Genomic DNA, 25,013 nt, shown 5'->3' with positions numbered 1-25,013 from the left:
ATAATTTTGGGGTTACAGCATGATAAAAAAAAGAAAAAAATTATTTTTTTTATTTCTATCTAAAGTTTTTTTTAAATAAAATTTATTATTATATTTCATTTATTATATTATATTTCTTTTTCATTCTCGCACCTAAGTGGGTGAACGGTATATCTTTGTTGCACTAATACAGTAATCAGGAACTTTGCATTAGTGTGCAGTAAAGTGTTCCTTAAAAGGATTTTTTGAATTTATTACGATCATCTCACAAACGGTTTCAATTACGACAGAAAAAAATTCCCTTAAAGTTTGAGCTCTTAATTCCAACGGGTCCACGTGCCGCAAATTTTGATTTTGTGATTTTTTAAGTTCATTATATTTATTTATAAAAAAGATCTATTTTATTAATAATTTATTATAGTTAGAAAATTGTAAATGAATAATTATTTCGATATTATAATTCAAAAAACTATCAACCTTTTGTTTATGATTTATTGCTTAAAACAAATAATAAACTTAAAGGTGACCAACTTATTAAAGCAAATATTGAAAGAAATTTGATTTATTGATAATATTTATTAAATGTTAAACTAAGGCATAATATGATTAGTGGCATAGATATACAGATCTCAGATATCAATTGAATGCATTATGTATTTTTGAAAAAGACACAAAGTCAAATAACATAAACAAAAATATTTCTTGAAAAAATCACAAAAAAAATTTTGCGGTAACTCTTCCCGTTAGAATTAAAAGCTTAAACTTTAAGGGAATTTTTTCTGTTGTAATTGAAACTATTTTGAGAGGTGATCGTAATAAATTCGAAAAATCCTTTTAAGATACATTCTACTGCACACAAAAAAAAAAATTCTCGACTGAATGTAAATATTCTTGATTCAAAAAAATTTTTTTGGAGACCTAAATTTTCTCAGATAAAGTAGAAATCTTCTCCAACCAAGACGAACTCTCTTGGCTCAAGAAAATCTTGACTTGGTTTCCGAAAACGATTGTCTTCAAAAATATTTTCTTGACTCAAGATATCTGTTTTTTCTGTGTGCACATTAACGCACTATTATCTTATTTAGCGAAGTGCGCTTTAATTTTTTGAAAGTATTCGTTTGTTCATAAGAAAAACTCGTCCAAAGCTCCTGATTACTGTATGAGTGCAACAAAGATATGCCATTCACCCACTTGGGTGCAAGAATGAAAAAAAATAAGAACTTCTGATAAGGATGCAGAGTGATTTGATGTTAATTAAAAAAAATTTTAGATAAAAATAAAAAAAATTTTTTTTCTTTTTTTTCATCATGCTGTACCCCTAAATTATAGTAGCTGAAAATCTGTAAAAATTCTGAAGAGCAGCTGCTAATATAAGGATAAAGTTTACAGAGTTTCAAATTTTTCGAACAATTACTTTAGCCGGAATAAAAAATTAATTGTTCAATGCCAAAAACCCCGTGTTATTTAAATGGGAAACTTACATCGCTGTGCGGCACGGGTTAAAATTTAGATAGAGACCTGAAACTTTGAGGATATTTTTTTTATTTATTTCGAACCACATAAGCCTTTGGGAGCATAAAAATTCGGAAATGTCCAAAATAAGGACCACCCTAATATACTCTCCATGGAAATTCAACCAACGTTTAATATCATTCAATATATTATCTTCGTGATACGCTCATATTGTCCTGAATAATAGTATATTTTGAATGTTGAGAGAATTTCATTTTCGACAACAGTGAAAGCCAGACAATTACTATTTTTATATTTAAATAAACAACAGAAGTCTGGATATCGGTTGACCCTGTAAGCCAACCCAAAAACTTTCTGCTGTTTTCAAGCTCAGAGAGCTCGAAAACATTATTATTGGTAAATTTTTAAGCTCGTCGAGCTCAAAAAACAGCTAGACCGACAGTATCTACATTGCACTGGAAAAAAAAAATGGTAGATTGGTTTCATTTAAGGTACATTTAATAATTCATATAGTGAACTATCCTGGGAAAATAAGGACAATTGTTATCGTTTTAATTTTCCATCGCCGATATCTTTTGAACTAATAAATCGTTTTTTCTGCCCTCCGGCCGGAAAGTGGCAACTTTCGAGCCGCTGCCCTAAACGAAGTTGCAACTTTCCGGCTTCGTCGAGCAGAGAAATAGTATACACACCTTGGCCAGAAAAAAAGAAAGCCTCAGACCACATGTTTGTCAGCCTCGGTTTCGCCTTGGCCAACAATTACATGTGCTCTGAGACTTTTCTTATTTTACTGGCCTAGGTATGTAATATACTATTGACGTTTGAGGTAGCATTCGACGCAGATTTATAGTTTCTAATGTGTTTTTGGGTGCGAACTATCGCGTGGATACATAATCGGACGTGACGAGGCCTCCTCAATTTGCTCCAAGTGCGCCTAAACTTGAAAATTAGCGAATTTTCGTGCATTTATGCTGTCATCAATTAAAAAAAAATCTGTATATCGGTTAACGCTGCAGGTCAGCCTCTAAACTTCCTGCTGTTTTCGAGCTCAAGGATTGTTGTGAATACATATTCGAGCTCTTTGAGCTCGAAAATACTTCGGTATGCCGTTGATTTCGAAAAAAACCGTTTTTCACCATTTCTTTCTCGATCGATATCTCTCGAACGAATTAACCGATTGAGATGGTTGAGGCGGCAATCGACGTGTTTTATTGGATTCTAGAGCTGATTTGATTTTGGAATCGATTCATCGAGCCATTTCTGAAAAATTTTAAGAAAACTGAAAACATATTTTTTTTTTGTATTTCTTTTATATCTTAGAGTCCAGTTGATTGATTGATTTGAAATTGTCAGAAAAGTTGACGGCCAACAAACTCTTCCGATTGCCACCTCAAACATCTTAATCCGTTAATTCATTAAAAAGACATGAAGAGTTTACATCCGCACACACACACACACACACACACACACACACACACACACACACACACACACACACACACACACACACACACTCACACACACACACACACACGCACACATACAGACAGACACTTGGACATCCTTCTGAAAATAGTCAGAATAACTTCCTAGGACTTCAAAACGTCGACATCTGATGAAAATTCGATTTTCGAAAATCGGGGTGAAAATAATAACTTCTCGAATTTTCCGAAAATTATTGATTTTCTTAGCGGAAAGTTAAAAGTGGAAAAATTACATTTTACTTTGTTATTTATTTGTCATTCATTTATTAAAGTAAACGGATGTAAAAGAGCTTCTTACTTCATAATGACCTATTTTCTAAAGATCATAAAAATGTTTTTAATTTAATTTCTTCGTGTTTTACAGTTTGTCAGAAGCAATATAATTATTTTGCGCTTTATAAATAATCGTAGCCATTCGGATGAACTCATTACAAGAAAAATTTTTTAATTCAAATCTTAACTTAATTTAATCTATATTCATAATAAAATTTTGACTAAGCCACGAATGTAAGAACTTATAGTCTACTATTGATTTATTCAATTTACCAGCGGTTAGTATAAATGATATTTTGTAGAAACACAAATAATTATCATGGACCTAGTTTTTAATCGATCGTAATAATAAGTTTAGGTTAATTTGAGAACGGGTTAAATTCCTATCAATTTAATGCGACCCTTAGAAACATCTTTTTTTCCTTTTTCCTACTCATATTAATTTTTTTTTTATACGTCAGATTTTCCAAAAAGCCTGTTTTATTTACAGTCAATACTACGTACTCTCATAAATTTTATTTTAAGTTCGATATCTTAATATCGAGTCTTTATTGAATGTTTGAAAAAATGAATTTAATTGCTTTTCCGTTATACAGAAAGAACAAAAGTACACTAGTAACACGTGTTTGAGCAAGATTCTGAAGTAAGTATAGTCTTGCAATTTCAATCTGGTCACAAGTATATGCAGCAAGTCACATACGTAGAAAAAGACACTAGCACCTATCGATCTTGAAAACAGACTTGTTCGAGAATTGAAAAAGATTGTTATATGGGTAACTATTTGACACAAAAATCCTTTTGAACAGTAGACTAATAAAAAAAGGCAATTGTGGTGCATGGACGCTGGTTGAAAATAATTAAGTCAACCAACAATTTTCTCTGGCTTTCGTTCACGTAATTCAGTTTCCGTTCATTGGACAGATTGATAGGGAATCATACCTAACTCATCACGCCGAAGCAATTAACTTGGTAACTTAGAGCTGATAAATAAATAAAGAAAGAGATAATTTACACCGGTGATGTTTTTTAGTGGCTTTAGTTTTATTTTAATAATATATCTTTTATTGTTTTATATTCCCATTCGTATATTTCTTATTTTTTTTTTGCTTATGTTTTTTAACTTCCCGCTAAGAAAATTGTAAATTTTCAAAAATTCGGGAAGTTATTGGTTTCGGTCCGATTTTCGAAAATAGAATTTCCGTCAGATGTCGACGTTTTGAGGTCCTAGGAAGCTATTTTGACTAATTTCAACATGATGTCCGAGTGTATGTATGTATGTACGTACGTAAATACCTGTATCTTTTGAACGGATGATCCGATTTTGAACTTTAAAGTGTCATTCGACGCGGATTGTCAATATCTTGAAGCCGTGAGAAATTGAGGTTGATCGGTAGAGCTCGTTCAGAGATATTCCAAAAATAAAATTTTTTCAAAAATGTTTTTTTTTTGGATAACTTTTAATGTGCTCGATGGATTGATTCCAAAATGGACTGGGCTCTAGAGCTTTATAAGCCGCGTTGAATGCTACCTCAATTATCAAAATCGGTTTATTCGTTCAAGAGAAACCGTTGTCGAAAGAATTAAAAAAAAAAAAATTTTTTTACTTTTTCTGAAATATCTAAAAAACGACTCGATAAATCGAATTCAAAATTTAATCAGCTTCAGAACTTGATAAAACGCGTCGATTGCCACCTTAACCGTCTCAATTGGTTTATTCGTTTGAGAGATATCGTTGGAGAGAAAATGGTGAAAAACGTTTTTTTTCGAAATCAAGCATACAAACATCATACGAACGTATTTTCGAGCTCGAAAATGTATTGACAATAATGTTTTCGAGGTTGTTGAGCTCGAAAACAGCGGGAAGTTTTGGGGCTGGCCCGCAGGGTCAACTGACAGACCGATTTTTAGTTTTGGGAGGAAGTATTTAATTTATATTTCACTCACTGTTACTGTAGCACATAATTGGTTTAACATTTACCCAAATGTCTGAAGTAATTGTTAATCCTGTTAAAGATTGATATCTATATTTGGTTAGGTGGAAATGCCTCAGGACAATCATATGAATTGAAAGAAGACATTGGTGTAAGCGACCAAGTTAACTCTCTGTTCAGTATCTCTGATATATCGGTAACATGGTATGCTGTAGGACACATTGACTAGACACACAAGCATGGCCACTGGTTGTCATGTACTGACGTACATAAAAGGGAGTGTATTTTATAGTAAAAATACAATTTTTTGTACAAGAGTATGTTAGTACGATAATGCATTTGCCAAAAGCGTTTGCTGAGCGTTGATACGAAATAAAAAATTAAAATTAAAAAAAAAATATTCAAAGTACACAATATAAAGTTTTCGAAGGACTGTATAGTTATTATTTCAAACATATTTAGTTCCATTTTGTAAAAAAAGGTCGAAAGTTCAAGTTATATGAAATTTAAAAATTACGATTTTTTTTAAGCACGATATTTTCAAAATTCTTTCAATTTCACTGAGTTATTGTATTTTTTTTAAAGATTGAAATATAGCTACTATTGAAAACTATTTTTTGCACTTTTATTTCGTGGAATCCGTCTGTTTCCTGCGAAATGATCTGTAAGTAATGCAAAAATTTATTTATAATAAAAATCCAGAGAAAAAAAAAAATATTGTACTGTCAAGATCAGAGTAAGTGAAGGGGAGGGCGAAAGGGTTATTCTAAATTTATTATTTAATATCGGAATACCGGATTGCCTCGTTCTATAACTCAGCCAAGGAGTTCGATTGAACGTCACATGGTTAGAGTGAGAACTTATGAGCAATTGGGCACCGATTATTAATCTATAAATTATTGTATGAAATTATTTTTCTTCTGTCATCCAACCGAGGAATTTGACGTCACGTGGCTGATTTTAGAATATTATAATTTTGTATCGTTTAGCGGAAGTACTATAGACTGTTGCGTCCAATAACCTGCGTGGCGTTAGGGTAGGTCCGGGATTTCTGAGCGTGAGGGATGTTGGGTCACTGAATATGGGCCGTCGAGAAGACCGTGTTCTTTTTCTGCCTTACTTTTAGCCTACTATGACTTGAATTACCAGCACTTGAATGCTGGAGAAAAAGGACAGCAGATAAAGAGACAAATATATAAAAAATACATGTGTGGTGTATTGTTTGCTTAAATTTTGCAAGAAATATAATAATGATAGACTTACCGAGAAAGGTCGATATACTTGTACACACTCACTCCAAATTCAACAATCCGAATTTTTGCGCACAAATATATTAAAATGTTTATGATAGTCTTATTTAATTAGGGTTCACAGGTTGAATCCGTCTCACACGAACACACTGCATGCTACACAGATGAACTGGCTTTGGTTTCGAGTAAGTTTATGATGATTTTAGGTTTTTATTACAAGAATCAACTATTCCCGAACAAGGACGCTGGTTGCCTAGGCGGTGGCCATCACGTGAGGGTGTTTAGTTAATTTCATTGCGAACTTAAAAGATGTTAATCTAGGTATCCAACCTAGGAGTCCGGATGCCTAAGCGTAGGACTTCACGAGGAAAGTTTCACGAATAAAATTTCAAGTCGCGAAGCTGACGAATATAATTTTTTTCCGTATAAAATGATTTTTATATATTTAACTTTGAAATAAAAGAATCGAATCCCGATTATCGATCTAGGACCCCGGTTGCCTAGGCGTAGAGCGTCATGAGACCGAACGTTGAAATTGACTAAGTGAGTCTTACTCGTGGATGAAGGTAGATCCAACAAGGGTTTCCGTAACAACAGTATAGCTTTCAAATATTTAATTTAAAAATAAAAGAATAGAATCTCGATTATCGATCTAGGAGCCTGATTGCCCAGGCGTGGAGCATCACGAGATCAAATGTTGGAATCGAATCAATGAGTCTTACTCGCGAATTTAGGTAGATCTGACAAGGGTTTCGGTTATGGCAGTAATGACTGACTTTAATTATTTTCTTTGAGTTTATATGGGAAAATTTTGGGAGAAATTGGAGCCGAGAATATCGAGAGCGTGTGAATAAAGGATTAGGTCATAATTTTGAGTGACATTTATTTTTATTCTCAGAAACCGATGTCATCTTAGAAAATCTACTAATTGTAGGGGATTCAGAGATACAATGGTTGATTCACTAGCAACCGAATATTAATTACATAAATCCATTAGTGGTACATATTTTTACGAGCGATAATTTAATTTTAAGAGAAAGATTTTAAAATTGACCTCTGAACTCCGTATTATAAAATAGTATGGAGATGATAAACAATAACAGGAAATCGTAAATTTAAGTGACATTTACTTTAATTTTGGGCCTCTGAAAATTGTATCGTCAGAAAATTATCGGCTACCAGAGTCCATGGGAAACCGTTAGATTCATTAGCGGGTGGATATGAACTCTTTAATTCCATTAGTAGCAAGACAGAGAGAAATAAAATTTCGATTTAAAAGACAGGAGCTCTTGAGATTTACTCTATTTTTCGGGGCAATAAAATCAACGGAGAATTCGTGGGAACTGTAATATTCATCGATGTTAGATGTTGTTAAATTAAGTGCTAGGGTAATAAAATTTAAGTCTATAGGAGAATTTTTTAATTAACTTGGTTTGGACATTAAAATTTTACTTAAGGCTCAAGTAGTAAATATTAAGAAAGAGATCGAAATAGTTCTCTGTGAACCCGATGAAAAAAGATTTTGCCTAATCATATATGATCATGCATAATTGTCTATATATGATCAGATCCAAAAATTGGTCAGGTCTGATCATACATGACTCGATCTGTTTATATATGAACAGATATGATTATATATAACCATGCATGAACGAATATAGTCATTTTTAGAATCTCATTTAGAATATCTGTAAATTATTAATTAAGTAATTCAATTAGGATTTATTGTCTTTATCAATATAAATGTCAGCTAAAATTAAATAATAAAAAAAAAAATTATTATTCGTTGACTACTATTTTACTACGAGATCACCCGTCCAATTAATGACCCATGCCGATGCTGCTTAACTTTGGTTATCGATGGATTGTAGTCTGATCCTCTAGTCTGTTCTACACTTATAATTAAGAAAAGTTTATGGCATTACTTAACTCAAATAATCAAATTGATACTTTATACTTTTAAATTGCTGCCGAAACCTTTGAACATTTTTTAAGTATTGGGGATTTAAGTTTGATTGATAGTTGACAGAATAAAAATTTAATAACTTTGATATTAAAAAATTGTCATATTATTTAATAAATAAATAAATAAATATATATATATATATATATATATATATATATATATATATATATATATTCTATTGGAACTATATACATAATTAAATATTTATAGGTTTCATATATTAATTATAAATAAAGTCTGATCAGATTTAATCATACATAGACATATATAACTACATATAAGTTTATATCAGTCATGTCTGATCAGATCCAATCATATATAAACTTATGCAAGACTATACATGAATTTATATTAGCCATGTCTGATCAGATCTAACCATGTATAGACTTATATATGGGGTTATAACAGCTAGATATGATTATATCTAATTATATAGACTCATATATGTTCAGACCTGATCATACATAGACTTGTATATGATTATATATGGGGTCATAACAGCCAGGTATGATCAGATCTAACTATATATAGACTTATATATAAATAGATCTGATCATATATAGACTTATGTATGGTTATATATGGGGCTATAACAGCCAGGTATGATCATATCTAATTATACATAGACTCATATATAATCAGATCTGATCAGATCTAATTATATATAGACTTATATATGGGCTTATAATAGCCAGGTATGATCAGATCTAATTATGTACGGGGTCATATATAATTATATATAATTATATATGACCCCATATATAATCATGCATGATTATATATAACTTCAGATATGATTATATATAATCATATATGATCGTATATATGAACATATATAATCATATATGATTAGACAAAATCTTTTTTCATCGGGAAGTTTTGCCTTCGAGGACTTTACCTAGTAAACCGGCCATCGCAGTGCAGATGCGCTTATGAGAGAGAAAGACAGATACTTGTCTATCCGTTTGTTTTTACTTCTGTTTCACTCTCCCTTTCTCTACGCATTATAGCATTATATTTCCTATTATAAGCATTGTTTATTACAGAGTACTTTTAATTGACTCAGAGCAAGTCCAACACTTTTTCAAAAATTATTGGATGTGCTCTGAATTGTAAAAATATAAATAGAAAATAATTTTTAAATTAAAGTACGGTTAAATCGCGATCTATATGTGACCAACGTAACAGTACCTTTAACATCTATATTTGAAAAAGTAAAACTAAAAAATAATAGTCGGAAAATTTTAATAACAATATTTTTAACATCATTATAAAAATTATCTTCATGAAATTAAACGATTAAAAAAAAAAAAATACTTTTTTCATGTAAAAGAATAATTATATTTTTTACTGTTTTTTTTTGTTTTATTAAAAAAATAGAAAAAATTGTGCTTGTAACCGAATAAAAATAGAAAATGTCAACTTAATTTTTTTAATTTCTATTTCTTTATAATGTATACCGCTGACGCTTGGGGTTGAAAAAGTATTCAAAAACACAAAAAAAAGTTTACGTAGTAAAGCAAATTATATTTTTAGCTTTGTGAGTATCCTTCTTAACTAGTCAGTGTGTCTTGTATTATATATTATTGTAATTCAACACGGCTTATCATTGTAGTCTCATTTGTTGTGTAAGCTCTTGGCTGAGGTTAATTGCTTGCATAGAGTTTAACTTAACAACTATATGAACGAATTTCAAATAAATAATTCGATTAGAAGATAATTTAGTTTCTTAAGGTAAAATTTTATTACAAAGTAAGCAAGAAACTAAAACAATAAAACAACACAGAAAGTAAATAATTACATTCTAAAAAGTTTTAACTTTAATTCATCATGAAAGATTATTTATTAATTAATTAAAAAGTATAATTGGCTTTCTGTTGAATTATTGGATAATTAATTAAAAAGTTTGAAAAAATAATTTGCATTGAACATTATTTTAAAGGCTTTCATTTTGCTTGATTATGACATTTTGTTCAATAAAAATTAATTCATTAAAGTTTTTACTGCCTAACATTTCATTATTATGATTGATTATTATTGTTGGTTATAATTTATAACAGAAGAAGTAAACATTTTTATTATATTTTATCATATTACAATATCTTTTGAGGCTAGAAAAATTATTGCATTAAGTTAGGTAGAGTGGAGTAACCATACGAACATGTAAAAAGATACGTTGATATTGAAAAACTGGAATGAAAATTAAATCAGTTACATGTGTCAAGATTGAATATCGTGATGGGCGTAGGTACAATTTTTCTATAAGAAGCTGAATAAAAAAGGCTTCCATTTATTGATCAAGGTCCAGTTCATCTGCCCAACCGCCATTAACTCAATGCTCAATTCATTCTATTCCATAGTTAATTCACGTCTACCCAATATTGTTGAAGACGAGCCGGGTCAAAAATTGGATTTGTTTCAAAATAAATGATAAATTAAAATATTTTTTATCTAATTTAAGTTTTTAAATCGTATTTATTATATATGGGAATCCAATCGGTTGTTGTCCGCATTATTTCCTATCCAGACCGATATCAGACTTGTTTTTGTACTATATTCGATCTATTTTTAATCGCTTTTAGATGCAAAACAGTCGTTTTTGTTATCATTATTAGTCTTTGTTCATTCTTTTTTAGGGCTAATATTTTCTCCAAATTTTTATTCTTGAATGAAGAAAAAATCGTTTCTCGTTTTTAGAAAAGTTTCTTGCTATAAGAAATTTTTTTGTTGCTTTAATAAATTTGCATTTTGGTTTGAGAAGTTTCTCTTGTTTCAAAATAATTTTCTTTTTTCGAGAAAATTCTATTTCTGGATTTAATTGATTTGATCTTCATCATAGAAAATGTTCTTCTCTCAAAAAAATTCAGTTTTTTGCTCCAAAATGTTTATATTTTGCTTCTAGAAAATGTTCTCTTCTCAAGAAAATTTAGTTTTTCGCTTTTAAATGTTTTTATTTTGTTTCAAGAAAATGTTCTTCTCTCAAGAAAATTGCATCTCTTGCTCCAAATTGTTTTTATTTCGTTGTTAAGAAATAATGTCTTGAGCTAAAACGAAAGTGTTTTTGAACTAAAAAAAATAACTTTATAAATCAAGAAAAAACACAGAATTAAAAATAAAAAGATTTTCGACAATAATTTGGAAAAATGCTACATTTTAGCAAAATACTGAACAGATTATATGGATTTTTCATAAAACAATTTCGACATAAAAATATTAAAATTTTAAATAAAAAAGTTCGGTTAGAAAAATAATTACAAATTTATTTAATATTATTTAATTATATAAATTAATTAAGTTATTACAATAATATAATTTAATTGTTCAATTTTAATTTCTTTTAATAAAAAATGTGAACTTGGTATTAATTTACTGAGCTAGTGCGAGAAAGAGAGAGTAAGTTAGAATTAATTTCTTAAGAACAAAATTTTCTTCAGCCAAGAAAATTAACTCTTTGCTCAAAAGCCAGTCATACAGCTTATCTGGAGAAACTATATTACCAACAGGAGAACAGAATTTTGTTGGTACAACGAATTTATTTTCTTCAATCAAAAGATATTGTTATTGAATGAAGTAAATTACGGTTCTTGTTTCAAAAAAAAATTATGTACCTTAATAAATCTATTAACTTCGAATAAATAAGTTCACTCTTTTAATACAAGTAAATAGCAAATCTTGGATAAATTAAATTTTTCTTCAAATGAGGAAATCAAGTATCTTGAATTAATAAATTATTATTTTAATTCAATCGTAAAAGAGTTTTTGACTTAAGAAACCATTTATTGACGTAAGATTTAAAATTCAAGCAAATTTAATACTTGATCGAAGAAAATTCTGGCCTTCCTTTTTTGACCCAAAAATTTTCTTGACTCAAGAAAATTTACATTCAGCAAAGATAGTTTTTTTTTTCTGTGTATAGTTTTTAGTCTACTTTTAATCGCCTTTATATTAAAAACAGGACCCTGTACAAATATAAATAGAAATAATCTAGATTTATGAATTTATTTTAATTTTTTTGACATTTCGAACATGCTAATAAGCTTTGGTAGTAGGATGTCACAAGAATTTTAATGGTTTCTGAAGTCAAAATATTTTTCAATTTATCCAGTAAATAACAAAAATTTCTTGAGATTTTCAGAGTAATTTTTAAACTTTTATTCAATATTTTGAATATTCAGTCAAGATAACTGAAAAATAAAGTTGTCAAAATATGATTAACTGCCGACATTATTAAACCAAAAACACTAAGTAACCGGTAAACAAAGCATAATCAATTCTGGAACTTTCAATATTTTTTATGAATATCGCCCGTAAATAAAAATAGACTGGTCATAAAAATTAAAGAATATAGAAATAATTCTAAATTTTTGAGTGATTTTTATCATGCTGTAACTCAGAAAAAAATGGTTGTAAAGTGAGCGAATGCGCAAAAAGGATCTGGTTTAGGTGTGATGGAATTTTAACAATTAAAAATTACACAGATTTTATTAATAAATAATTAGGTTATTTATTTACACTTTATACAGTTAAATATGGTAAGAATTAACATTAAATAGCGAATGCGACAAGTAAAGCGGTTAAAAACGCGTGGTGGTTAGTAAGACTGCATGATGTAGATTAGATATTGAGACGGCGTCTTCTTCCTTCGTGGCTGCCTGGTGGTGACGTGGCAGCATGGCTGCAGTAACGAATTTTCCCATTGGCTTAAAAGCGCGCCAACAGGAAATAGTTAGCCGCCAATTTCTCTGATTGGCCGGCTGGTAGCGGGTTCTCATGCCGCCGTGGCACGGTCATGAGCAAGAAATTGTATGTGTCAGGCCCAAATAGCGAGTGACCCGGCACTATACTGACATTCAAGTCAGTAGCGAGTTCGGCTACTCCCGATCGTAGCGGAAATGCATGATGCTTTTCAAATTGCCTAAGCTCGTGACTGAAAAATGTTCGTAGAGTAAAAATAAAAAAAAACAAATTTAATTTTTAAAAAATATTATTATTATTAACCTCGTAGAGCTCATGATCATTAACGTTTGAACTATCTAAGGGAGGTAAGTAATGTGGAAAAAACTAGGTGAAAATTCTGCTGGGCTCTAGGCACGAACTGCCATCCTTCTGATTGCTGGGTCCGAACGGTAGCTCCTAAACGAGCCTACTAATGTTGAACTGATACATTTATATGATCTACTTATTAAACCATAGCTATTGCTAAACTTGGGTAATTTTACTTTGGCCCAAGTCTGAGTTGCCATTGGATGGCCAAGGCTAGGTTACCCAGTTTTGGCCCAAGCTTGGGTAATCATTGTAACAGCCAAGGCTAGGCTATCCAGCCTTGGTCCAAGTCTGGCTTGCCATTGGATGGCCAAGGCTAGGTTACCCAGTATCGGCCCAAACCTGGGTAATCATTGTAACGGCCAGGACTGAGTACCCAATCTTGTGCCAAGCATGTGCCAATATAGGTACGTACCGAAATTATCCGTAGCTTCAACTGGTATCGATTTAGTTTTAATTAACCACACCCGCTACAAGGTCATACCTCTGTGGGCCTAACACTCCTACAATCTCAGGAAATATAGAGACTGGTCAAAGCGGAATTGGAGATGTCCCCCGGGGCACCAGTTCCTTGTACTGGTAAAAAGGTCGCTTTGAGATGCAATGGTAAGACGTGACCTCACTTTAGTACCCTAAGAAGGGTCCTCTTCTTTTATAATTACTCGAATTTCAGACAAGCCGATGTCGCCAACTTGTCTTCATCCATCGCTGAGTGATTTTCTAACCTTCAAGATTTTAATCACTTTGACTTTATAAAACAATTTAAGGATGGGATATTCTCGCGTCAAGTGAATATACATACATATATATATGTAATAGACCGGTTCAAAAAAATCGACTATTTTTTTGTTTTCAAAACCCGCAGTGAAATATCTTCCTCGTCATGAAAAAAGAAGCCTGTGAAAACGGGAGCTTTTAATATCAATTTTGAAAGGTCGTTCATCGTAAATTACTATTTTACGTTTAAATAACATGGAAAAAAAAAATTTTTTAATTTGGAATTTTACAACTCATTTTGAAATTAATATGCCGGGGTGAGAGACATACATATTTTGGAAGGAAATTGAACGCTCTAAATAAATTGTTTCTTATGTTTTTTCTCTAAGTCTACTCCTTTAAAAGTTATTCGAGTTTAAAGTTCAACATGTAATTAATTTAACCTTTTTTTCTGAATTTTTCTTAAATATTTCATAATTATTATTGAGAAAAAAAATTGTCTTTAAATATTAAATTATCAAGTTTAACGTCGTTGACAAAGTAGATCTTTATTGTTCTACTATGAGGAATAAATAACTTTTCAATTTAAAAAATCTGAAATTAATTTTCTCTTTGAAGATTAAGAAAAATTTTAATTGTATGTACATAACTTTTCGTAATAATATTATTTCAATAAATAAAAAAAGATTGTTCCTGAATAAGTGTCGTCTTTTCATCAAAATAGCATTGTTGGGTTATTGATATTTAATTGTTGTTAGTAGCATTTCATTGTTCATAGTTCCGATAGCTGAAGTGAAAATCGTAAATTTTATAATCCGAAAACAATCGTGTTAAACTTAAAGCTATTATCTGTACCATTTCAAAATTGTAAAATAATTTTTTTCGAAGATGAGTTTTATAATTATACCACAATTAAAAAAAAAAAAGGTTAAATTGATTCCCTCGCAGATTTGAATCACGGTGGAAACACGGTGGGTTTGTTCCATTTTACCACTGTGATTACGCGGTGAATCCACCGTGATTACACGGTGGCTTGACCACTGTGTATACACGGTGTTTCCACTGTGATTACGCGGTGAATCCACCGTGATTATACGGTGGCTTGACCACTGTGTATACACGGTGTTTCCACTGTGATTACGAGTTGGATACACCGTGAAACCACGGTGGTGAAATAGCACAAAGCCACCGTGGAATCGCAGTGGATACACCGCGTAATCACAGTGGATACACTGTGTATACCCGGTGGTGAAACGGAAGAAACCCACCGTGTAACTACGGTGGATCCACGGTGTTTACACTTCCACGGTGTTTCCACCGTGATTCAAATCTGCGAGGGTTACATGTTGAACTTTAAATTCCAATAACTTTTAAAGGAGTAGACTTAGAGAGAAAAAACATAAGAGACAATTTATTTAGAGCGTTCAATTTCCTTCGAAAATATGGGTCTCTCACCCTGACATGTTAATGCCAAAATGAGTTGTAAAATTCCAAAGTTCAAAAATTTTTTTTTCTATGTTATCTAAACGTAAAATAGAAATTTACGATGAGCAACCTTTCAAAAGTCATATTAAGACCTCCCGTTTCCACAGGCTTCTTTTTCCATGACTAGGAAGATATTTCACTGCGGGTTTTGAAAAAAAAAAAAAAATAGTCGATTTTTTTGAACCGGTCTATTATATATATATATATATATATATATATATATATATATATATATATATATATATATATATATATATATATATATATATATATGAAGCTCGTCCATAGAAAATATAAATGTCAAAACAAAAAAGGCCTAACCTTACGATTATTAATTTACTCTGCAAGTTTTTAGTACGGTTTCATTCTGCGGAGTCATTCGATAATTAATATTTCCAAAAATTCTCTTCAGACTGTAATTCACTCCGCGAAGATAAAACAAATAAATAATCGTGTAGTTCGTGAAAACTCACATTCACAGTGAACTTCACTCCGAAGGGAGTGAATAAATAAAAAAATAATCCACTTTGCGTTCACTTCACAAATTTTGTACAGTGTATAACTACAATAAAAAAAAACTTATTAATAAAAAAAAACATACTATTAATTCGATTGTACATGTTTGTGTTTTTTAAAATATTTTTTTGTTAAATATATTACTGAAAGCTTATTAATAAAAGATGAAAGATGAATTGTAATTGAAAGCAACCATTTTAAATGTGTTTCAGATGACCGTTGTTTTTCGTGATTTTCCAACGCAGTAATAGTCTACTGCTGTTAGCTTTTGGTGAGTATTTAAAGTTTAAAATTTCAGTATTATTGGTAATAAAAAAAACGATAAATTGAAAAAAAAATCTTCTTGTTAATGAAACTTTCTAAATGTAAATAGATAAAAAGTTAAAGATGATAAAAAAAACGAAAAGAGTGGATAAAAGAATAAAAGAAGTGATAAGTTTTTTCTTTAAGCTAGTTGGTAGAAAAGATGTCTGTCGAACTTTTGCGCATACCACCTACGACCGCACCGGTTAAAATGAGTTGAAAACTAGTTTAAAGCTCACGGTGCCCACAGTAGACGAAAGAAGAAATAAAATAAGTGAAATGAAACACAGAAAAGTAGCAAAAAATTAATTAAAATTAAAATAAAGTATTCAACGTTGAAGTAAAAACAAACTAAATAGTGATAGATTTGCGTTTTATATTTGATTCATGGTCATTTATTTTATTTTACGCTCTATTTCTTCCAATCTTGTGAATTATAATTGAATTTATGGGAATACAGCTACCTCACTTTTTACTGATTACTAGCCGGTTATTGTGTTGCATACCCATTCTAGTTTTTTCCTTTTCATCTCTTTTGTTCATGTTTTATGAATTTAAAAAATCGGTCTATCGGCTGACTGAGCTCCATGAGCTCGAAAACATGATTGTGAATACATCTTCGAGCTCAAAAATACTTTGTTATGTCATTGTTTTAAAAAAAACCGTTTCTTAGCATTTCTTTTTCCCACGATATTTCGCGAACGAATTAATCGATTTTGATGGTTGAGGTGGCTATCGACGCGTTTTATTAAGTTTTAGAGCTGATTGGATTTTGGAATTGATCGGATGAGTCACTTCAGAGATAAATGAAAAAACCGTTTTCCTCCATTTCTTTCGCCAACGATATCTCCTGAACGCATTAACCGATTGAGATGGTTGAGGTGGCAATCGACGCGCTTTATTGTGTTCCAGAGCTGACTAGATTTTGGAATCGATCAATCTAGCCGTTTCTGAAAAATTAAAAAAAAACTAAAAAAAAAAATTTTTTTTTTTATTTCTTTAATATCATAGAGTCTATCTTATCGATCTATCTAAAATTTTCAGGAAAGTTGACGACGAAAAAACTCTTTCGTTTGTAACCTCAACCATCTCAATCGGTGAATTCATTAAAAAGATATGAAGCGTTTACATCCATACATACTCACACACATACACACACACATACATACAGATAATCGGACCTCATCCTGAAAATAGTCAGAATTGCTTCCTAGGATCTCAAAACGTTGACATTTGATGAAAATTCGATTTTAGAAAATTGGGGTGAAAACAATAACTTCCCAAATTTTTCGAAAATAATAGATTTTCTTAACGGAAAGTTAAAAAATTTAAGTTTGTAACACTATGTAATTTGAAATTGGACTTGTACTGATTTACTACACGACTTTTTATAGCTTTTGAAATAAAATTTCTTGATAGTTATCGATAATAATATTGTATTATTTTTATCGGATAGGATTATAACAGGGATACTGCTACTTTGATCGGCCTTATTTAAGGGCGCCATTGGAAGTATTAACGGTTCTCCAGAACCGGGTCTTAATCGTTCAGGGTCGTTGTAAATTTTAATTTGCAAGAGGAGGATGAGGAAGGATAATTTATAACTAATTAATTTTATTCCACTTTATTTAAAATAACACTTTTTAATCTTTATTCATTTAATTATAAACCTTTTTAACCTTGTAACCTTATTAACTACTAAGTTACTACCTTCGACTATTTTATTATTACAAATTAAACCTTCACTAAACCAACTATCTTTGGCTATTGCACACACTTACTCACACTGAGGCGCCTGGATACAGACACACGCGATTTCCTTAACCTAAACTCCACGTGGTCACCAAGACCCTCCACGTGGCTAAAACCTTATATTTTCTCGCGTGGTCCCCTGGATCCCCTACGCGATATCAAACCTTAATAAATTAATTCACGCGGTCACCTTGACCCTCTACGTGATTTTAACAACTTTAACCGAATTCACGACATTGATTTACAGCTTGTTTAATTATTAACAATTTCCATAATTACGCTTTTTACTCACACATCCTTTTTACAATATAAAATTCCAATTTACCTATTTCCTGATTTAAAATTAATTTCAGCATGATTAATTACCACATTGAAATCACTCATCAATAACATTAATTATTTATGAACACTAACACTTTCCTTATCAATTCATTTTGTTAAGTCGGTTTACGATTTATTTTATTTGACCGCTTAACATTTTATTCACCGACTCTATATCCAATAGTCAAAATTTCACTATCAATTTTCACGTTTTCTTTCCGACACATTTAACGTTCATAATTTATTTATTGATTTTTATTTAAATTATTCAACTTAATTATAATTAATTTATCGTATTATTAATGACTAGATAATTTTGACTAGATCACAATTGATTTTTCGGCGAATGCTTTACACAACCTGCCTGTAAAATTCCAGAAGAATTTTCCGGCGAATGACTTACACAACCTGCCTGGAAATAACAAAGCTAATTATGTTGAATCCGGTTTTTGATTATTTATTTACACGTTAATAAACATGACAATACCTTGCGGACACGACGCTTAATTATGAGTCTAATTAATAAACACTACGGCTTCTCTGTCTGAGATATTTTGCAGAATACCTTTTACGACTTACGTTGAATTCCTTTCCGTCGCTCTTCCAGTATTAGTTGTCCTGGTCCGGCATTTGTCCTGGTCCGTGTTGCTGTCCTGGTCCATGTAGTTTTGGATGATTGTCCAGTCCTACCAGCTCTGCGTGCGCATAGGTGGTTATCCGGTCCTGCCGGCTCTGTTCCTGGGTGCGTCTTGGTGGTTACTCAGTCCTACTAGCTCTGTTTTGGACGTCTGTTCAGTCTGGTCGTTCCGGTCACCAATGTTCTTTTTCGCTGCTGTCTTGCAGTTTTATTATTTTGCTCGATCATTTTCGGCAATGATCGGAAAGTTCCTCTCTTGATTGATTATGATTGGGCCTAGCGTGCGGGTATTTTCAATTAGCGCGCCCGGCGACAAGTCGGAAAACTTAATTGTACGCTCATTTGGGGTAGCAGGTAGGGTAAGTGACCATCCGTGAAAAATCACGATTTTGGTCGATAATGTAACTCAATTTACCCCGTTACAGAATTTTTTTTTATAATATTGGAACATTAATAAGATATATTTCTCATTAATATAATTTAGAGATTAAACTTTTTGCATAGTTTTCATTATAACTTTGATTATTGAGACAACCCAGAGAGGAAAGTACGACGGGCCTAGGCTTGGCCCAAGTATGTAGAGCCTTGGGCCAAGCTTGTAAACCAGCCTTGACCTAGCCTTGGTAGAAGTCTGAAATGATAACACAAGACCAGTCCTGGTTGCTAGACTTGGCCCATGCTTCATCGCCAGACTTGGCCCATACATCGACGAAACAAATAAATTTAATTAAAAAAAAATTTTATTATTATTAACTTCGTAGAGTTCATGATTATTAACGTTTAAACTATCTAAGGGAGGTAAATGATGTGAAAAAAACTGTAGTATCATTAGATGGCGCCATTATTGATTGTGTGTTTTCCGGGTGCCACGGATTGTTGTAAGTGGCACTCACTCTCTTTCTGAATTCTCTAGCTGACGCGTGTATCAGAACTGGTGTAAAAATGAAAGTACATAGTGATATATGTATTAACGGTCTTATTATTTATTGAGAGTTCACCCCCAAATCGGTACAATTGGCGACAAGGAGAAGAGAAAAAAAAATAAGAAAATTGGGTACGGAGATAAATAAATTACTAAGATATAAAATTACAAGATAAATAGGTAGCGGTATTTTTATAGTAACACGTTGCAAAATTTTGAAAGAAGAAGTTGAAAAGATGGCAAAGTGGGTAGAAGAACATAAGAGAAGTTTAGAAAGTGAACGTGAAGCAATGATGAGAGAAAGACAAAAATTAAATGGGGAAAAGCAGGGGTATTCCAAAATGTGTACACAACTGGAGCAAGAAAAGAAACAATTGAAAGAATTGCGGCTGGAGGAACACAGGTTAGCGGAAACTTGACGTAATTCACAACAAGCTACACCAGTTGTAGTGGGTAGAATAGGTGTATTGAGTGAATTTAAATTACATGATGACTGGACCAGCTGGATTGATCGTTTCGATCATTTTGCGGAAATCAATAGTGTGAGTGAAAATAGTAAAAAGTCACTTTTCATTACATCCCTAAGTTCAGAAGCATATGAGCTGTTGAAGAATTTATGTGCTCCATCATCGCTGTCAACAAAACTCTTCACGGATCTAGTTAAAATTATGAAGGATCATCTCAAACCAGCCCCAAGTATAATCACTGAAAGATATAAATTTAAAGAATGTCGACAGTTGCATGATCAAGATGTAAAATCATATGTAACAGCATTAAAAAAGTTATCGATGCACTGTGATTTCGCTGAGAGTTTAGAATCAAACATCCGGGATCAATTCGTATGGGGCCTGAAAAGTGGAGCAATGAAAAAACGACTATTGGCAGAGACAAACTTGACGTACACTAGAGCCATTAAAATAGCTACATCGTTGGAGTCAGCAGCGAAAGATGTCCTAAAGATGGAAAATTCCGCAATACAGAAGTTGGAGCCAACGAATTTTAATTATATCAATAGAAAAAGGAAGAACTCGACAAAGTTTAACAGGAAGTGTTTCTGTTGCGGTATAGATAATCACGTATTAAGTGAATGCAGGTATAAAGATTATAAATGTAATGTATGTAAGAAATAAGGGCATTTGTCTTATGTGCGTAAAAGCGAAAATAGAGATAGGAATAATAAATGTAAAAATGATAACCGTAATACGCTCAGATATGGTAATAAGAAAAAGAATTTTATGTCTCACAATGCAGAAGGTCAAATTTATATTGAAGATTTAGATTTATCGGGTGATTTGGAGAAATTGTTCTGTGTGGATGAATGCAACGATATTAAAGCCAGTAAAGATAGTTTAAGTTCTAATAATATGTAAGTTGAATTGTTAATTGAAAAACAAAAGATTAAATTCGAGTTAGACACTGGTTCAGCAGCATCAGCAATTTCGAGTAAAACGTACGATGCTTGTTTTAGTACTAAAAGATTAGAATTAACTGATCGAATTTTTAGATTGTATCAGGGAGATAGAATGAAACCATTGGGAACTATTAATGTTAAGGTTGATGTGTGTGGTAATGAATATAATTTAAAACTATTTGTATCTAATGGTAATAATAATCCTATTATTGGCAGGGACTGGATAATTGAATTCGGACTTTTCAAGTTATTAAGAGCTTGAAACTGGTCAGATGAAATTAAATTTGTGAAGAAGAGGGAAAGAGAGTAAAAATAGTCAAGGAATTTCAAGCTGTTTTCTCGGAGACATTAGGAAAAGATAATAAGAAAACGTTCAAGTTGGAATTAAAAGATGATGTCACACCAGTTTGCTGCAAACCTAGACCTCTGCCTTATTTCCTGAAAGAGAAGGTAGAATTAGAAATTAAACGTTTGGTTAATATGAACATTTTAAATCCTGTAACTAATAGTGAATGGGCCACTCTAATAGTTCCTGTTATGAAAAGCAACGGTCAAATTAGAATTTGTGGGAATTATAATATCACATTGAACCCAAATTTAAAAAAGAACAAACATCCAATACCGCGAGTTATGGATTTATTTGCAAATTTTAAAGAAGCGACTTGTTTCTTAAAGATAGACTTAGACAGTGCGTATTAGCAACTGGAGTTAGAGGAAGCTTCAAAAAAATTAGTAACGATTGTGACCTAGATGGGTTTGTTTGCATCTAACTGATTGTGCTATGGAGTTACTCCAGCTCCAGGATTATTCCAAGCAGAGTTAGAAAATGTTCTTATGAGCATTGAGGGGATAGCTATTTTCTATGATGATATCGTGATTTGGGGAGAAACACCAGAAATGCACGAGAAACGTTTAAAGTCAGCTTTAGAGAGGCTTAAAGATTGTGGGTTAACGGTTAAGGCAGAAAAATGTCAATTGTACGCGCAAGAAGTAGAGTTTTTAGGATATACGTTGAGTGAAGACGGCGTGGGAATTTCGGATAATATAACAAGTGCAATTAAAAAGATACCCGTTCCTAAAAATCAAACAGATTTACGCTCTTTCCTAGGAATGGTCAATTATTATTCGAAATTTATCAGGAACTATTCGAGGGTCGTAGAGCCGTCATATCAATTACTTAAAAAAGATTGTGTTTGGGTGTAGCGAAAAGAACACCAAGTCGCATTTGATAGGGTTAAGGCATGTTTACGTTCGCACGAGGTTTTAACGCATTACGATCCATCGTTGTCAGTCAAGGTTACCTGTGATGCATCTCCTTATGGAGTTGGTGCAGTTATTGCTCATGTGGTGGAAAAGGAGGAGAGACCAATCGCTTTTGCGTCACGGGTATTGACTGCTACGGAAAAAAACTATTCGCAGATTGATAAGGAAGCTTTGGCTATTATATTTGCAGTTAAAAGCTTCAACCAATATTTATTTGGTCGAAATTTTATATTGGAGACAGATCACAAACCATTAGTTTACATATTTGGGTCGAAGAAAGGCATTCCGATCATAGCAGCGAGTAGGCTACAGCGATGGGCTGTAATAATGTTAGGGTATGATTTTTCTATCAAATATATTGAAGGAGTCGACAATAAAACAGCTAAGTTTCTTTCAAGAATGTGTAGCAGTAATAAAAAGTCCTAGTTTGGAGCCGTACTTGAAAAGAAATGATTCCAGTTGTTCTCGTGTTTAAATTATGTTTTGAATGATATAGTAACTATTTATAAGTATATTTTAACAAATGAGACTATTGAGGAGAACGTGTTAAAAATTGTTACGGAATTTGTCAAGAATGGGTGGCCAAAAGTTGTTAAGGGTGAACTGTCACATTATAAGAATAGAGAGAGAAAGTTGTCAATGGAGGATAGTTGTGTCATGTGGGGACATACGATTGTGGTACCGAATTCGTTAAGAAAATAATTATTAGATGAGCTGCATGGTGCACATTTTGGAGTGGTAAAAATAAAGTCGATGGCTAGATCGTATATTTGGTGGCCAAGTATTGATTCAGATATCGAAGAGCTGTGCAAGTCATGTCGAATTTGTCTGGAAGATGCAGACGATCCACCTAAGGTCAAGTTACATTGTTGGGATACGCCCAGAGAACCTAACTAACGACTTCACATTGATTTCCTGGGCCCAGTTAACTCTAAGATGTATCTTATTATCTTCGACGCCTTTTTCCAAATGGGTGGATGTACGAGCAGTCAAGGATATAACAGCTGGAACAACTATTTCGGAATTGTAAAATTATTTTTCGACTTGGGGTCTTCCGTTTAAAATCGTTTCGGACAATGGACCCGCATTTACGTCTGACGAATTTTCACAATTTCTAAACAGTGATGGTGTGGTACACATTAGAACAGCACCATATCATCCAGCATCTAATGGTGCTGCAAAGAATGCTGTGCGTACCTTCAAAAAGAAGTTTGAGGCTCTAGTTAAATCGGGGTATGACCAAGATGAGGCATCAGTACGGTATCTATTCTATAGCAGAGCCACTCTCCATGTGACTCCTGGCGTTAGCCCCGCCGAACGTAAAGATCGGACGTAAATTTAGAACGGGATTGGATTTGATACGGTCTACGCTATGATACGATATAGAGTGCAAGAAACTAGCACGAAAACGTACTGCACCGGGAAGTCGTGTGATTCAGTTTGTGAATGGTACGAAGGTCATGGCTGAAGATTACAGGAGCAAGTCCTGAGAGCTGGTAACGATCATTGAGCAATTGAGTCCTGTTACATATCTAGTCAAGACTGCTTATAATCAGTTGTGGAAGCACCATGCTGATTAAATAAGAACCTGCAGTCAAAGTATGGGAGATCATGAAATTCTCCGAGATGATCAGCAAGCGATTCAACAAGCTATTTTGAGAGATGGGGCTTGTCGAAGTCATATCCAAGACTCGGGTAAACCGGTGACGAGTGGTACTAGCAGCGAGCAGGCACTGACAGGCATTAACGCTAGCAACAGTCTTCAGGATCGTGCAGAAGTTAAATGTAACCATGTTATGCAACCGAGTGTATCGGTGAGACGTTCGCAAAGAGTTCGGAAACCTGTTGATAGAGTAAATTTGTAGGATCTAGGCAAACAAGGGAGGAGTGTAGTATCATTAGATGGCACCATTGTTGATTATGTGTTTTCCGGGTGCCACGTATTATTGTAAGTGGCACTCACTCTCATTCTGAGTTCTCTAGCTGACGTGTGTATCAGAGCTGTTGTAAATATAAAAGTACATAATAATATATGTATTAACGGTCTTATTATTTATTGACAGTTCACCCCCAAATACATCACAAAAACTCGGTGAAACTTCTGCTGGGCTCTGGGCGCAAACTGCCGTTCTTCTGGTTGCTGAGCCTGAACGGTAGTTACTGGGCGAACCTACTCATGTTGAACTGATACTTTTATATGATCTACTTATTAAACTATAGGTATAGTCAAACTTGGGTAGTTCTACCTTGGCCCAAGACTGGGTAATCATTGTAACGGCCAAGGCTA

General features: G+C 32.6%; 2 protein-coding genes across 2 annotated transcripts in view; both read left to right on the top strand.

Moving 5' to 3' along the window:
• LOC130675283 (1-phosphatidylinositol 4,5-bisphosphate phosphodiesterase epsilon-1-like) overlaps positions 1-25,013 on the top strand; it is a 213,501-nt gene that overhangs the window by 28,067 nt on the left and 160,421 nt on the right. The window contains exon 2 of the mRNA XM_057480844.1: positions 16,330-16,388. The gene's annotated coding sequence lies outside the window, so the exon portion shown is untranslated. The remainder of the gene's footprint in view (positions 1-16,329; positions 16,389-25,013) is intronic.
• LOC130676357 (uncharacterized protein K02A2.6-like) lies at positions 20,289-23,201 on the top strand. Its single transcript, XM_057482510.1, has 8 exons — positions 20,289-20,455; positions 20,555-21,145; positions 21,263-21,418; positions 21,557-21,654; positions 21,756-22,151; positions 22,260-22,576; positions 22,667-22,849; positions 23,091-23,201. Exons 1-8 carry the CDS (start codon positions 20,289-20,291, stop codon positions 23,199-23,201), a joined length of 2,019 nt encoding a protein of 672 aa, XP_057338493.1.

The sequence above is a fragment of the Microplitis mediator genome, chromosome 10, assembly GCF_029852145.1.
Source record: "Microplitis mediator isolate UGA2020A chromosome 10, iyMicMedi2.1, whole genome shotgun sequence".
Taxonomy (NCBI): domain Eukaryota; kingdom Metazoa; phylum Arthropoda; class Insecta; order Hymenoptera; family Braconidae; genus Microplitis; species Microplitis mediator.
This window is presented reverse-complemented; position numbering and strand designations above follow the sequence as displayed.

What these genes read in the sequence shown, in the direction of transcription:
- LOC130676357 (XM_057482510.1), top strand. Translation starts at nt 20,289, where the DNA reads ATGGCAAAGTGGGTAGAAGAACATAAGAGAAGTTTAGAAAGTGAACGT. An exon ending in CACGTATTAAGTGAATGCAG is followed by an intron (nt 21,146 to 21,262) that starts GTATAAAGATTA and finishes TAATACGCTCAG; the next exon opens with ATATGGTAATAAGAAAAAGA. An exon ending in AGTTTAAGTTCTAATAATAT is followed by an intron (nt 21,419 to 21,556) that starts GTAAGTTGAATT and finishes TCGAATTTTTAG; the next exon opens with ATTGTATCAGGGAGATAGAA.